The following is a 14419-nucleotide window of genomic DNA, read 5'->3' on the forward strand; positions in this document are numbered from 1 at the left end:
CCTGGCTCTTCAATGAAGCCTTTAAACTGTACGCCACTCCCTCCCTTGCAATTTTCAACTTCTTTCCCCTACTTTGCTCTCCTTCTGCTAAACTTGAGTATATACTCAAGCTAGAAAGAAGATTGTGGTTGAGCAAGTGGCTGGCTCATATTTATTGGAAAACATTATTACTGGTTAAGAGGTGAGAATTCAACTCACCTAAAGTGTTGAATCAAAAAAAAAAAAATGTATCTATAGGCTGAGAATTTTCAATCTTGACCAGTTACTGCCCTTTCTTTTTTTTTTCCCTTATCCAAATTCCAGGCAGGAGAGAAAGGGGGAAGGGAAAATAGGCCAAGTGCCTCTTCCCACCCCTAAAGGAGCCTCCTGAAAACCTTACGCAAAGACTCCCACCACATCACTGGCATCTTCAAGAGTAACAGAGGTTGGGCAGGCTTTTTTTTTTTTTTTTTAATTTAAACTAGGCACATAGCAAACTAAATAAAATAAAGGTTCAGATAGTAAGGAAGAAGGGGGGCAAACATACACTAGCCATCTCTGCCACAGACATGTTGCATCTGAGGTGTTTTTCACATAAATGTGGAAGATGCAGAGTAGTCACGTCACAAACATAAAGGAACAGTCAGCTTTAGAGGTGTCCATTGGGGAGTTGTTACTATAAAACAGATCTATTAAAGTTATGGCATTTTTTTGAGGTTGACCAGGAAAAAGAATAATGTGAGGCACAAAAAAAGGGTCCTTGAATTGAAACTTGAGGGTTGTTTTTTTTTCCCCCCAAGATTTTATTTATTTATTTGACAGAGATCACAAGTAGGCAGAGAGGCAAGGGGGGGAGGCGAGTAGGCTCCCTACCTAGCAGACAGCCCGATGCGGGTTTGATCCCAGGACCCTGGGATCATGACCTGAGCTGAAGGCAGAGGCTTTAACCCACTGAGCCACCCAGGCGCCCTGAAACTTGAGGGTTTCTACCATTTAATAATGCCTGAGGAGGGGAGGAACCTATAAAATATTGTGAGAAGAAACTGTATGATAAATCTGAAATGTTTTTTGAGACATCCAATTGAAATGAAAGTGGCAGTAGAATTTAACAGATAATTCTCTCCCAATCAGCCCATTTGTTTACATGCTGTCTGTGGCTGCTTTTCTGCAACAAGCAGTAGTTACTAGGAAGACCATGTGGTCTGCAAAGCCTAAAATATTTACTACCTGACCCTTTAAAATCAAGTTTGCTGGCCCCTGTACTAGATGTAGGCTAAATTAGAACGGACAACACAGTAGCTGAAAAGGTCAGGCTTTCCCAAAGCACAGAACCACCCTTTATAAGCTATAACTCAAGTCAGAAATATACATAAAGATAAGCCGGTCCAGGTGGTAGAGGCAGGACTTTGAGATGTCTGAAGCAGATGGGTAAAAGAGATGTCTTTAAGGTTCATACAGGGTTTTATAGAGCACAAGGACCTTTATCCAAGGGTGTCAGGAACATGGACAAGGCCAGGGGATAGTATACCTGTAGAGTGAAATAGAGTGAAAATGTAGTTCAGCTCAGGAATATTGGACACCATCATGTTTAGAGAAAGCAGATTCTAAGACTTGTAGAGGTCAGCTCAAAGCACTGCTAACATTTATTATGGATGCAGTATGAGTTGACCCCCGAACAATGCAGTGTGTAGTCAAAAATCTGCATACAACCTTTGACTCCCCCCAAACTTAACTACTAATAGTCTACTGTTGACTAGAAGCCTTAACGCTAACAGTCAACTAACACATACTTTGTATATTGTATGTATTATATATTGTATTCTTATAAAAAAGTAAGCTAGAAAAAAGAAACCGTTATGAAGAAAATCATAAGATAGAGAAAATACATTTATAGTACTTCACCGTATTTATGGAAAAAAATCCACATATGAGTGGACCCACGCAGTTGACGACTGTGTTGCTCAAGGACCATTTTTATTTACTTAGCATCTATTCCAGCAACCGACAAAGGTAGGATTGTGGATTAACAAATGAACAAAACCCTCAAAAGGCACCTGACCCAAACTAAGCTATTGTTTTCTAGATCATAAGTCAGACTGGGTTACATGACCCACAGATAAGTTTTGTTTGGATTACACAGCTTCTTAGGAAACTTCCATTAAAAAAAATCTAGATAGTTAGCAGGTTGGTCCACTTCATTTTCATATAGAATAATCAGCTAGAGCTGAGAAGCAAATGTATCTTGTAGGTAAAGCAAGTATTCCCAGTTTTCCAGTCATCACCACTTTCTATTATATTACGTTTATCCTGCCTTATTTTTATTACGTTTTAGCCTTTCAAGACCATTTGGCATTCAAATTTGTAACTGTGGGTCCCCGTCTTACTGTAAGGATTACAAACCTGCACTTTATATACTTCTTTTCAACATACATTTATTGAGCAGTGACCATATACCAAATATGGTGCACATAAATATAAACACAGTATTATCCCTGCTGTAGAGGAGCTCACAGGCTAGAAGCAGAGACCAATGTGTTAAATGATCCTATGCAGAATGATGATGGCACAAAGGCATGACTAGATTTTGATTGAGAAGTCAGGAGCACCACACAAGGGAGATTTTTGAACTAAATCTTGAAGGTTAAGTAGACTTTAGTATTATATTCCAGACAGAGAACAGAGAATGCACACAGCGACACAGAGTACAACTCTTTTGGGAATTACAATGGTTCAGAATGGATGAAAGAGACAGAAGCTGTAGGAGAGTGAGAAAGATAGGAGTGCTGGGGTTATATATCAAGAATGGCTTATATCTACACCAAAAAGTGACTTTTATTCCATATGCAAAAGGGAACTACTGAAGAGACTGAAGCTTAGTCAGGTTTACATTTTAGAAATACAATTCTGGTAGCGGCATGGAGGACAGTTCAGAAAATGGAAGACTGAAGGCAGAGAGACCAGTAAGTAAGGAGATCATCGACAAAGCTCAAGTGACCTGAGGCCTGAAGGCAAGAAGCAACCACAAGAATGAAGAGAAACTGACTAGAGATAGTAACTAATTGAATGTGGAGGATGAGGGAAAAAAAGAAGTCAAAGAAGATTCCCAGTTTGTAGGTTGAAGGATAAGGAATGTAGCAGATGACACATGGGAGGATGGGCATGGGTAGCATGAACTGAGGTGCTTATGGTTACATCCACCTGGCCTCTGGAAAAGAGTCAGTAATCAGGTGCAAGGTTAAGGCAGGAGGGAATGTGGGAAGAGTCAGCATTTAGGAGCTATCAGAAGACACTGTGATGCATAATATCACACAGAAGTGTGCAAAGTGAGATCAAGAGCAGTGACATACACCTAAGAATCACCAACACTTAAATGGAAAAAAGGCAGCAATGCTCAGGAGCCTGGATATGAAGAGCAGGTCGAGGGATTACCAGGAGCATAGAGGTGAAGAAAATTACAGTGTGAGGAACTGCGGCACTAGCAAGTATTTGGTACCAGTTACATACCATAGGCTCTAGGTCCGATAGTGAAGAAAGTACAGAAAGGATAGATTAGTGTAGGGCTGTCAGATATGTTGAGAAAATTAAGAAGGGACACCCGGTTAAATTTGAATTTCTTTCTTTTTTTTTTTTTAAAGATTTTATTTATTTGAGAGAGAAAGCACAAAGTGGGGGCAGGGAGGGGGGAAGGGACAGAGGGAAAGGGAGAAGCAGGTTCCCTGCTGAGCAGGGAGCCCCACCTAGGGCTTGATCCCAGGACCCCAAGGATCACGACCTGAGCTGAAGGCAGATGCTTAACCAACTGAGCCACCCGAGAGCACCTAAATTTGAATTTCAGATAAACAAAGAATATATATATTTATATACATAAATATATAAATGTAAATAGATATTTTAGTATAAATATGTCCCAAATGCTGTACGGGACTCATACTAAAAATTTATTCATTGTTTATATGATATTCAAATTTAACTGGGAGTCCTATATTTTATTTGGCAATCATAATTAGGTGAAAAAGAAAGATCTAGCGTCTGGAGTTCTCCTTAGATCAAAGGACAAGGGCATGGTATAGAGGAGTAAGGACCCTGAATATTAAAACATTGTAGTTTAGGATTTCAGAGATGGAAGGGCAATGAAAAGGATCAAGGAAGGTCCACTGCAATTTGTGACTGAAATGGAATGGAAATTCAACTCCAAGAAGAAACAAAGGCAAGAATATTACAAAGCTCATTAGCATGGACACTGAGGTTAAAATGTTGGCTGAAGAGTAGAGGGGATGAACATGAAAAAAGTATCAAAGTCTTCATTAAGTGTGGCTAAATCACCAGGAAGTCGGTGGAGGATGGCACAGCCATATTACAAAAATCTGATAGAAGGGAGGGCTTTTGGCATGATATTGAAAGAGTAATAATAACTTGAAATTTAGTGATGTAGAATTGGGGAAGTGATCCCCAGCTTAGTGAGAACAACTTTCTTTTTTATTTATTTATTTATTTTTTTAAATTTTTTTAAAAAAATTTTTTTAAGATTTTTTTATTTATTTGACAGAGAGAGAGAGATCACAAGTAGGTAGAGAGGCAGGCAGAGAGAGAGAGAGGGGAGGAAGCAGGCTCCCTGCGGAGCAGAGAGCCCGATGCGGGGCTCGATCCCAGGACCCTGGGATCATGACCTGAGCCGAAGGCAGAGGCTTTAACCCACTGAGAGAACAACTTTCAAATGTACAGACTGTCCTCAGAGTTTCAAACAAGATCGAGAAGCAGAATATACAGTAGTATGTTTCCAAAAGAGCTGTCGTTATTGAAAAGGGAATGGAAAGGCAGAGATTATCAGTGAGTTGACAACAACAACCAAAAGCGAAAGAAATGGGGATAAAGAGAGCAGGAACAGACAAGATATGAATCTAGTCTTGATGGGTAAGAAAAGGTAGGCTTTTCTAAACAACTGAGACCTGGCTTGAGCTGAGATCCAAAGGATGTGATTTCTTTTTTTTTTTCTTTTTTTTTTTTTTTTGACAGAGAGATCACAAGCAGGCAGAGAGGCAGGCAGAGAGGAGGAAGCAGGCTCCCCGAGAGAGCAGAGAGCCCGATGCGGGGCTCGATCCCAGGACTCCGAGATCATGACCTGAGCCGAAGGCAGCGGCTTAACCCACTGAGCCACCCAGGCGCCCCAAGATGTGATTTCTCATAGGCACCTCATGTTCATCAGGTCCAAGGTCAAGGAGTAGCCCAAACCTGTCACTCTTCCCCAATGTTTCCTAGTGCAGTGAATGGTATGACTGTCCATTAAGGTATGCGGGTTAGAAATATAGGAGGCATTCATGGTATCTGCCTCCATTATGCAAACCATCATATAAGCATCAGGTAAAGAGAAAAGCATTCCAGGCAGTGGAAACAATCCATGCAATATTCTTTTTTTTTTTTTTTTTTCTAAGATTTTATTTATTTATTTGACAGAGAGATAGGAGAGCACAAGTAGGCAGAGCACCAGACAGAGGGAGAGGGAGAAGCAGGTGCTCTGCTGAGCAGGGAGCCTGATGCGGGGCTCGATCCCAGGATGCTGGGATCATGACCTCAGTGGAAGGCAGCCACTTAACCCACTGAGCCACCCAGGCATCCCAACATATGCAATATTCTTGCGCTGAAAGATAGCACAGTGCAATCTAGACACTAAAGAACCTTCACCTTGATACAGAAGAAGAGACTAGTTCATGATGCGTCAAGTAGGTCATATTAAGGATTTGTACTTTATTCTAAGAGCAAGGAAAGCCACTGGCATGTCTGAAGCAAGGGAAGTGATATGATCATTAGCATGTCTGAAGCTAGGGAAGAGATACGATCAAATTTAGGTGTTTAAAAAGAGCATTCTGGGTAGAATGGAGAACGGATTTGAGAAAACAAGAATATAAAGAAATGACAAAAAAGGCCAGTGTAGTCATCCTGGGGAGAAGAGATAGTACTTTGAATAGGGTGCCAACAATGGGCATGGAGAACAGTGGATGGTTTTCGTGGTAGCAGAGATGAAGCCAACAGGAATTGGTGATAGTGGTGGGAATTCTCTCCTAGTTCAAAGTCATGAGGATTGACCTAATTGAAAGGGGATGGCTGATTACTCAGGAGAGAAAACAGATCATCAAGCACTGATAACGGATAAACGAATTGCCCTCAGACCTGGAAGGATCTTCCTCTTATTGCAAAGAGCAAGAAGTCTATGAGATCAAGGGGACAAGTCTGCCTAGATCAGAGGGCGGAGAGCTGCTGATTACACATCAGTATTTGCAAGAAGGGGTGTGGACATAAGCTTGGACACATTAGGTGCGTGCATGCATGGTCCCTTCAGGCGTGGTGGGTGAAGAAGCTGGGAATAGGAAGAGAACAGGGACTGGCTAAGAACACTAAAAGTCTGAGAATTATAAATTTAAACCTGGCCTTCCAGATCATTATTTCAGTCAAGGTGGTAGAGCAGAATACATTTTTAAAATTTTTTAAGATTTTATTTATTTTTGGACAGAGATCAATAGGCAGAGGCACGGAGAGAGAGAGGAGGAAGCAGGGAGCCAGATGCGGGGCTGGATCCCAAGACCCTGAGACCATGACCTGAGCCGAAGGCAGAGGCTTAACCCACTGACCCACCCAGGTGCCCCCAAATTTTTTTCTTTTAAGTAATCTCTGCACCCAATGTGGAACTCAAACTCACAACCTCAAGATCAAGAGTCACATGCTCCACTGACTGAGCCCGCCAGGTGCCCCAAAATACATTTTTTTAATAATTTTATAGTAGTTTGTTATCTTGATTTATAACTTAAATATTTAGACACATGGTATATGTGAGCCTCCAAACCATACTCTTGCCCAGGCTCTGCAAATTTAGGGTTAGGACTGATAAGGGTGTTTAACAGTATAAAAGACTATATATAATGCAAGCAGAAACAAATTCATGAGGATGAGAGTACACTTTAGCTGGGGCCTTACCAAATTGGATTTTCCAGGCTTCTATGTGAGAGATGAGAAAATAAATGGTGCAAGTTTCCAGGTACTATATTATTATATATGAGACACATTTATGTATCTGGAAGGTCAACAATTAAGAGGCTATTTTAATTCTAATGGTTTCATTGTGATTCTGAAAAGCTCCTTGGATATGGCAGAAGTTAAGAGCATGTAAGAGACCTTAGTGATCATGTAACTGAATTTATTAAAATAAAACAGAGGTTCTGACAGATGAAACACTGTGACTGAGGTTACAAAGCTAGTTACTAGGCAGTGATTTCCAGCCCCATCCTCTGTCCACTCTTCCAACAATGCTACTTTTCATGAAGACACATGCTGACTGTCAATTCCAACCACAAAGTTTTCACTTTTCATCGGTATGTATTAAAGGTAAATACTTTCATTCCTTTAAAAATTTGAGGCATCTAAAAAAAAGTCTATTGTTAAATTTTGACTCCAAAGTATCCTAAACAAACAAAAAAGGGAAAACAAAAAATTCCAACATCCTGAGGTCACAAGAATTGGTAATCCTGGACAGTTACTTTAAAAAAAAATTTTTTTTTTTAAATTTATTTGACAGACAGAGATCACAAGTAGGCAGAGAGGCAGGCAGAGAGAGAGGAAGGAAAGCAGGCTCCCTGCTGAGCAGAGAGCCCGACCCGGGGCTCAATCCCAGGATCCTGGGATCATGACCTGAGCTGAAAGCAGAGGCTTTAACCCACTGAGCCACCCAGGCGCCCGGGACAGTTACTTTTTAACTGTTTTCCAAAAAGTTACAGGAAACATAGGACTCCTTTTAGAACTTAGAATATTCTCCGACTGCTCATTTCCTTATTTGACTACTTTTTATTTTTACATCAATCTCTTTGACTTGTTAATCTTATGTGAGACCTGAGTTGAATTAAAATCATGCTTCTTGCTTCGGTTGCAACCTGTTACTGTAACCTACCCCGCTCCCCAATTCCTCATCTTCTAAGCTAGAAATGAAAATGCACGCTTATAAAACATCGAACATTCAGGGCGCTAACCACTATTTTACACTTTAAAAAATCCTTTTCAAACATCAATAAATATCGCCAATGGATTTTTCTCAGCAAGTCTCAGTTATAATAATTGCAATAAAATTAAGATCTTTAACAGTATATCACTAAAGTTTAAAAGAAAAATTCTCCAGGGAGTCTTACCTTCCAGTTTAGAAGTAATCCGAAAATTCAGGGTTTGCAGGAAGTTATCGCTCTTAAAGCATTAGAGTTGACGATCTTAGCAACAGTAACAAATCTTGTCAGGACACCAAGTGATTTTTAGTCCCTCCCGTCCAACGACTGTTGCCTTTCAGAAGGAAGGACTGAATTCCGCATAAAATTTTCTCCTCTGACTGAGCATCAGCGAAATTCGGCTTTCTGAGCGCGAAGAGACGGGGAGGGACCAAAAGGACCCCGGGGGGAGAAAAGGAAGAGAAGGTGATACATGAAAAAGTCGAACCACAGATGAGCGCGCCTGGGTGGGGGCAGATTTGAGGGTCCGGAGTTGGGGGTTCATTCCGGACACTCCCGAGGCACCAGAGTTCACGCTGGCGACAAGTGGAAGACCCTCCCCTCCGAGCTCACTCCGCCACTAACCGCGCCCTGCGGAGCTTTGACCTCCAAAACTGGTCCGCTTGGCGATACCGCCTCTTCGGCTCCAGATTGACGCCTTTGGTTGGTTCCCAGAGGGATCCCTCAGTATGGCTCGTCCAATAGAGAGCTCTGCCGATGGCCGGGCCGCTCCACTCCTCCCCCGCCCCTCGCTGAGGGCCCGCCCCTGCCCCGCGCCCGGGAGCGGAGGAGAGTAAATACAACAGGAGCGCAAAATGGCGGACCCGCCGAGCCCAGTGGACGGCGCTGCTTCCGCCGCCGCAGCCGCTGTCGCCTCGGAGAAAGAACCGTTTGGCAAATTGCAGCCCTCCTTCCGGGACCCACCGGGTCCTCTGTCGGCCAAGAAGGTCCGGACTGAGGAGAAGAAGGCGCCACGGAGACTGAACGGAGAGGGGGGCAGCGGCGGGAACAGCAGGCAGCTGCAGCCGCTGGCGGCACCTTCGCCTCAGAGCTATGGCAGCCCCGCGTCTTGGAGCTTTCCCGGGCTGTCTGCTGTCCCCTCCTCGTCCTCTGCTCGGAGCAGCTTCTCTTTTTCCGCTGGCTCCGCGGTCCCTTCCTCAGCCTCCGCTTCCTCGTCTCAGCCGGTGCCGCGCAAACTGCTGGTCCCTCCTACGCTGCTGCACGCTCAGCCTCACCATCTCTTGCTGCCGGCCGCCGCCTCCTCGGCCAACGCCAAGCCGCGGCGACCTAAGGAGAAGCGAGAGAAGGAAAGGAGGAGGCACGGCCTTGGCGGGGCAGGCGAGGCCGGCGGGGCCGCCCGGGAGGAGAACGGGGAGGTGAAGCCGCTGCCGCGAGGTGGGTACCGGAGCTGGGAGGGGGAGGGGAGGGCGCCTCGGGTCCCCGCCGCCTCCTTGCGCCCGCGGGGCCCGGGCAGGGGGAGCGTGGGGGCCGCGGGCGCCAGCCTGGAGGGGGCGGGAGGCGTCCCGTTCTCAGCAGGCGATTTTGCAGTCCCCTTGGGGACAGGAAATGGAGCCTGTAATTTCGGTTACAGCGAGGGGAATGGCCGAAACTCTTATTTTTTATATTGTTTCTATCTCCCAGTTAATGCGCTGCAAGATTTATAGAATATGGTCTAGAGTACCCGCCTAGGTGTGCTGGGCTTCGGAGGGAGATGGGAGGAAATGGGATCGCCAAGAGTTTGGTCTTCTAAAAGGTGCTTGATTCATTATTAGACGGTTTAGAAGTGATCACAGAATTCGTATTTGTGACACAGGCTCCAACACCAGAAAATCCTGTAAAAAAAAAAAAAAAAAGGGGGGGGGTGTGGAGAACATTGGCGTCAGCTGGAAGCTACCGGAGGCCTGAGCTTTCATCCCTATTAGGGAAATGAGGTAGAGTGCAGGGCCCGAAGTGTGTGTGCTGTTTCATAAGGTACCCGTCCTGCAGCCTCCGCACCGTTTCGTATTCTCAAGTGTTCTGAGTGGTCCTGTTTGGAATACCACCACCCTTCAGAAAGAATTTTCAGCCATATTCTTTTTTCCTGCAGCAAATTATAAAATCAGGAGCGTTGACGTTTTTTGGCCAGATCAAGTGACTGCAAAATGTTTTAGCATCAGAAAATGGCAAATTCATAAGCGTCCTTTTCAGACAGGGCTAGGCAGTTCTCTCTTAAACTGTAGGCTAGCTGTATAATTTGCAGAAAGTATTTATTTAAAATAGATCGTCCTACTTATTTAGTTATTGATACACTGTGATCTGACGGTGGTACAACATGGAGAGTGGTTGAAAATTAGATATTGATGTGATCAAGAGCCTAAAGCACGTGATGACCTTTAATATATACACTGATAATGTATTATGAGTATTTTTGTTTTTGAGGAAAAATGACATGTCAAGGAGTTTTAGTATTGCTGTTCTAACTGTAGCTTAAATCGTGAATAATTCTCTATATGTTTGAATTAGAATGGCTGTTTTTACAATTTTTTAAAATGCTGCACAGGAATATATAGTTAGCAGGGTTACCTTTTCCCTGCTGGTTTGACGGTAGAAAAGCTTGGACAACTAAGCATAGCCACCAGGTACTCCCGCACAGGGTAAAGTTCTCTCAGTTTTAGAGTTTTGCTTCTAGGAAGGTGGTTTTGAGGATGGAACTTACACTACTTTTAGTCTGGAATTTTAGGTGGTTAGTTATTTTAAAGCTATTTTGTCATCATGCTCACCTTTAAAAGTTAAAAGTGCTTAAAGTGTGCGTTTGCAGCTTGGTATTAGTCTTATTTGTGATGTGTAAGCAGTGTATTTGTTCTTCTAAGTTCTTTGAATGAGGAAGTGAATGTGGGGTGTAACATTGTCTGGGTAGGAATGGCTGAAAAGAAATCAGCATTCCTTCACAAGTCTGACTTAAAATGTGGAGCATAAAGATGGCCCTTAATGTGAAATGGCTGTTCAAGAGAGATTTCTCCAGTTTTTAAAAAATTTGATTTAGAATCCTTCTTTTGAAGGCTGCAGCTTATCTTACGAAGCCTTAATATGAGGAGTGATAGCTTCTACGTTAGGATGTGGGGAACGTGTTTTTCCACGACCTCTGTAGGATTTTTTGAGTAGTGACGAGATACAAACACCATTGTAAGATTTTCATTTTTTTGAGAGAAATGCTTCTATTTTACTGAAGAAAAACTAAAAATCAAAGAGAAGGATTTTTCATTGTCTTAATGATAATGGTGAAAATTTTAAGAAGCATTCTCCTCCTAGGAGCGCCTGGGTGGCTCAGTGGGTTAAAGCCTCTGCCTTCGGCTCAGGTCGTGATCCCAGGGTTCTGGGATCGAGGAGCCCCCACATCGGGCTCTCTGCTCAGCAGGGAGCCTTCTCCTTTCCCCCCCTTTCTGCCTGCCTCTCTGCCTACTAGTGATCTCTGTCTGTCAAATAAATAAATAAAATCTTAAAAAAAAAAAGTATTCACCTCCTAAAGTTCAGGTTTAACTAAATTGAGGTTCTGTTTTAATCATTAAGAAAATTCTTCAGCAACAGTGTTATTAAAATAGAAAATTATATACATTAATTCAATATAACCATAATTACAAATAGGAAAATTCTAATTTGTAATACAATCTGTTTCTCTGGGCTTTATGTAAGAATCTTAGTGAGTGGTTGGGGCATCTGGCTGCCTCAGTCACTGGAGCATGCAGCTCTTGATCTCGGGTCAGGGAGTTCGAGCCCCACTCTGGGTTTAGCCTTAACTTAAAAAAAAAAAAAAATCTTACGCAGTGGATGTCTTTTGTTTTAAATATATAACTCTTTCTAATGTTGCTCGAAGTTCGATACTTAGTTCATGGATAGCACAGAGTGATGGAAGTTATCCCATCCCTGGCTGATTGAACAAGCTGAATCAGAACAGGAAGTGAGCTATAAAGACACCTAAGCAAAGAAAATAGATCCTTCCCTCAAAAGGCAAACAGACATCCAAAAAATCAAGCTCCAAATTCCATTACCCAGTTGAGTTCCTGTATGGTAGTAGGATTTTTTGTTTTGTTTTGTGTTTTTTTGTTTGTTTGTTTGTTTGTCTTTAGTGAGAACTGCCTAAATTTTTACATTGGCTACTATCCTAACAGGAATTACTTGTAGTAAATGAAACTGTGTATGAAAAGGGTTGGCAGGCCATTTAGTAAACGTCATTTGAGTCAGAAACGTGATGATTTGTTTTTTAACCTCATAATAAATTAAAAAGTGGATCAGTCCAGATAGAGTAAGGATCATTGACAGATCTGAAAGTTAAGAGTGATAACAGAATTACAAAAGGATAGCAGTCTAAGCCCTTTTAGCGTAAGAGTTGGTGCCTTAACACACCAAAAACCTGTGAGGTCATCTAGTCATAGTGGGTAGCTGACTTCCATGATGGTCTGAGTCATCATGTAAAAATTAAATTTATTTTTTTATTTTTATTTTTATTTTTATTTTTTTTAAATTTTTATTAAATTTATTTTTTATAAAAAGAAAATGTGCAAAACTTTTTAGATTTTAAAACGAGAAAATAACCAGATTTAGTGGTTAGAGAGGTAATCTACTTAAGAGTTCACAACCAATTTTTCTGTAAGATTGAATACATTTTTGAATTGGTAAATGTGGAAGGTAAGAGTGGACATGTACTGAAGGTGTTCGACATTTAGAATTATGTTATGGCAAACAGCAGAACAAACATATTATTAGATAACAAAGTGCCATAAGGATTGCAGTAACCAATAAAACTTGTGTAGATCTTCTTATTTTTGTTAGTGCTTTTGCTTTGCATTTATTAACTTATTTTTTTCTTTACGATGATCCTGTGAAGTATCCCAAGATAAAACCAGGGCATTTCACAGAATGTTTGCCTTCGAAGTGTAGTTACAGAATTTAACTGTAATGAAAATAGAGGCCTTTTTAAGAATTGAATAATAATTATTTTTGTTTCTATTTTAATTCCAGTTAGTATACAGTGTTATATTCGTTTCAGATGCATTGTGCCATACAGTGATTTCAACAGTTCCATCTATCACCAGATGCTCATCACAAGTGCATTCCTTAAACCCCATCACCTATTTAACCCATCCCCCACCCACCGGGAGCCTTTGGTTTGTTCTGTATAGTTAAGAGCCTGTTAGAAGTGAATAATTTAAGTTATGTAAATGTCAGTGATTTAAAGGGATAGGTATTGGAAGACTTTTCAAATAGACTTTTCCCTATCTTTCTAATGTTAATTCCAAAATTTTAGGTTAAATTCATACTCAGAGGGGCGCCTGGGTGGCTCAGTGGGTTACAGCCTCTGCCTTCGGCTCAGGTCATGATCCCAGGATTCTGGGATCAAGCCCTGCATCGGGCTCTCTGCTCGGTAGGGAGCCTGCTTCCTCCTTTCTCTCTCTCTGCCTAGTTGTGATTTCTATTTGTCAAATAAAATAAATAATAAAAATCTTTAAAAAAAATTCATACTCAGAGGTTTCGTCATTATGATCATATCTTTGTCACTGCTGAAATAGTTTACTGTGATTTCATTTTCTTGTATAACCTTTGTTGTTCATGCCTCGTTTTTTCATTTGCTTAGTTTTTTCTGGCAAAGTCTTTCTGTACCCTCCAGCAGCTGCATAAAATGCTTCTCAGTACAATTTTCCACATGGTCAAATCTGTCAGATAAACTTATCAGTTCTATTTGTTCCTGTAGTCATCTCTTCTGTAGCTGTCTTTCTTCCTGCTTTAGTCTGGATTGTTTTCTCTTTAGGCCTGCTGCGAAGCTGTCATCTTGGGACTTCCCTTAGCTGACATTCTGGGAGTTTCTTTCACTTTTGCTGAGTCCCTTTTTTCTGGACCCTATGCCTTCTTTTGGTTTATCCCTTCATTTTGGTTTCCCCAATTATTACTGTGATCGTATGTATCGGAAAAACAGTTTTTAAATTTATTTTTACGCTTATGCTAGACTGTTGGGCTGTTGAGAGATTTCTATATTGGAAGTCATTTTCCCTCAAAAGTTTGGAGGTGTTCCCATATTGCCTGGCTTCCAGTATTGATGTTGAGAAATTTGATCTCCAAAAGTTGTCTTTTTTCCACAATCTGGAAGATTTCAACACTTTTTTGACAAAGTTTTTAAATTTTAGCTCTCTTTTAAAACAGTGTTTTATGAACTTTTGTTTTTTGTTCCCATATTGTAACATCTTGTACTTTTTTCATGGGTGCAGCATCTTCTGTTATCTCTTCAAGGATATTAATTATAGTTCTTTCATTTCTTGTATGGTTTTTGGTTCCTCTAAAACTTTTTGTTGTTGTTGATTTTGGTCTTGTTGGAGACTTTCTTCAGATCTCTGTGATCCTTAGCAGTTCCTTCATATTCAAGGAATGTTCAAAGCTGACTGAAAGCTCACTGG

General features: G+C 41.6%; 1 protein-coding gene and 2 long non-coding RNA genes across 6 annotated transcripts in view; 2 read left to right on the forward strand and 1 right to left on the reverse strand.

The window, feature by feature from the left end:
* The window catches only part of LOC125080694 (uncharacterized), a 30091-nt gene extending 21810 nt beyond the window's left edge, over window positions 1-8281 (forward strand). The window contains exons 2-3 of the long non-coding RNA XR_007121458.1: window positions 6423-6427; window positions 8155-8281. This is a non-coding gene — a long non-coding RNA (uncharacterized LOC125080694). The remainder of the gene's footprint in view (window positions 1-6422; window positions 6428-8154) is intronic.
* LOC125080692 (uncharacterized) overlaps window positions 1-8790 on the reverse strand; it is a 136672-nt gene extending 127882 nt beyond the window's left edge. For all 3 annotated transcript variants that reach the window (XR_007121456.1, XR_007121454.1, XR_007121455.1), the window contains exon 1: window positions 8148-8790. This is a non-coding gene — a long non-coding RNA (uncharacterized LOC125080692). The remainder of the gene's footprint in view (window positions 1-8147) is intronic.
* The window catches only part of RSBN1L (round spermatid basic protein 1 like), a 65698-nt gene continuing 60062 nt past the window's right edge, over window positions 8784-14419 (forward strand). For both annotated transcript variants that reach the window (XM_047694653.1, XM_047694654.1), the window contains exon 1: window positions 8784-9392. In XM_047694653.1, the coding sequence (XP_047550609.1) occupies window positions 8813-9392 (580 nt within the window). In that variant the 5' untranslated portion in view covers window positions 8784-8812. The remainder of the gene's footprint in view (window positions 9393-14419) is intronic.

Source organism: Lutra lutra, chromosome 11, assembly GCF_902655055.1.
Source record: "Lutra lutra chromosome 11, mLutLut1.2, whole genome shotgun sequence".
Taxonomy (NCBI): Eukaryota; Metazoa; Chordata; class Mammalia; order Carnivora; family Mustelidae; genus Lutra; species Lutra lutra.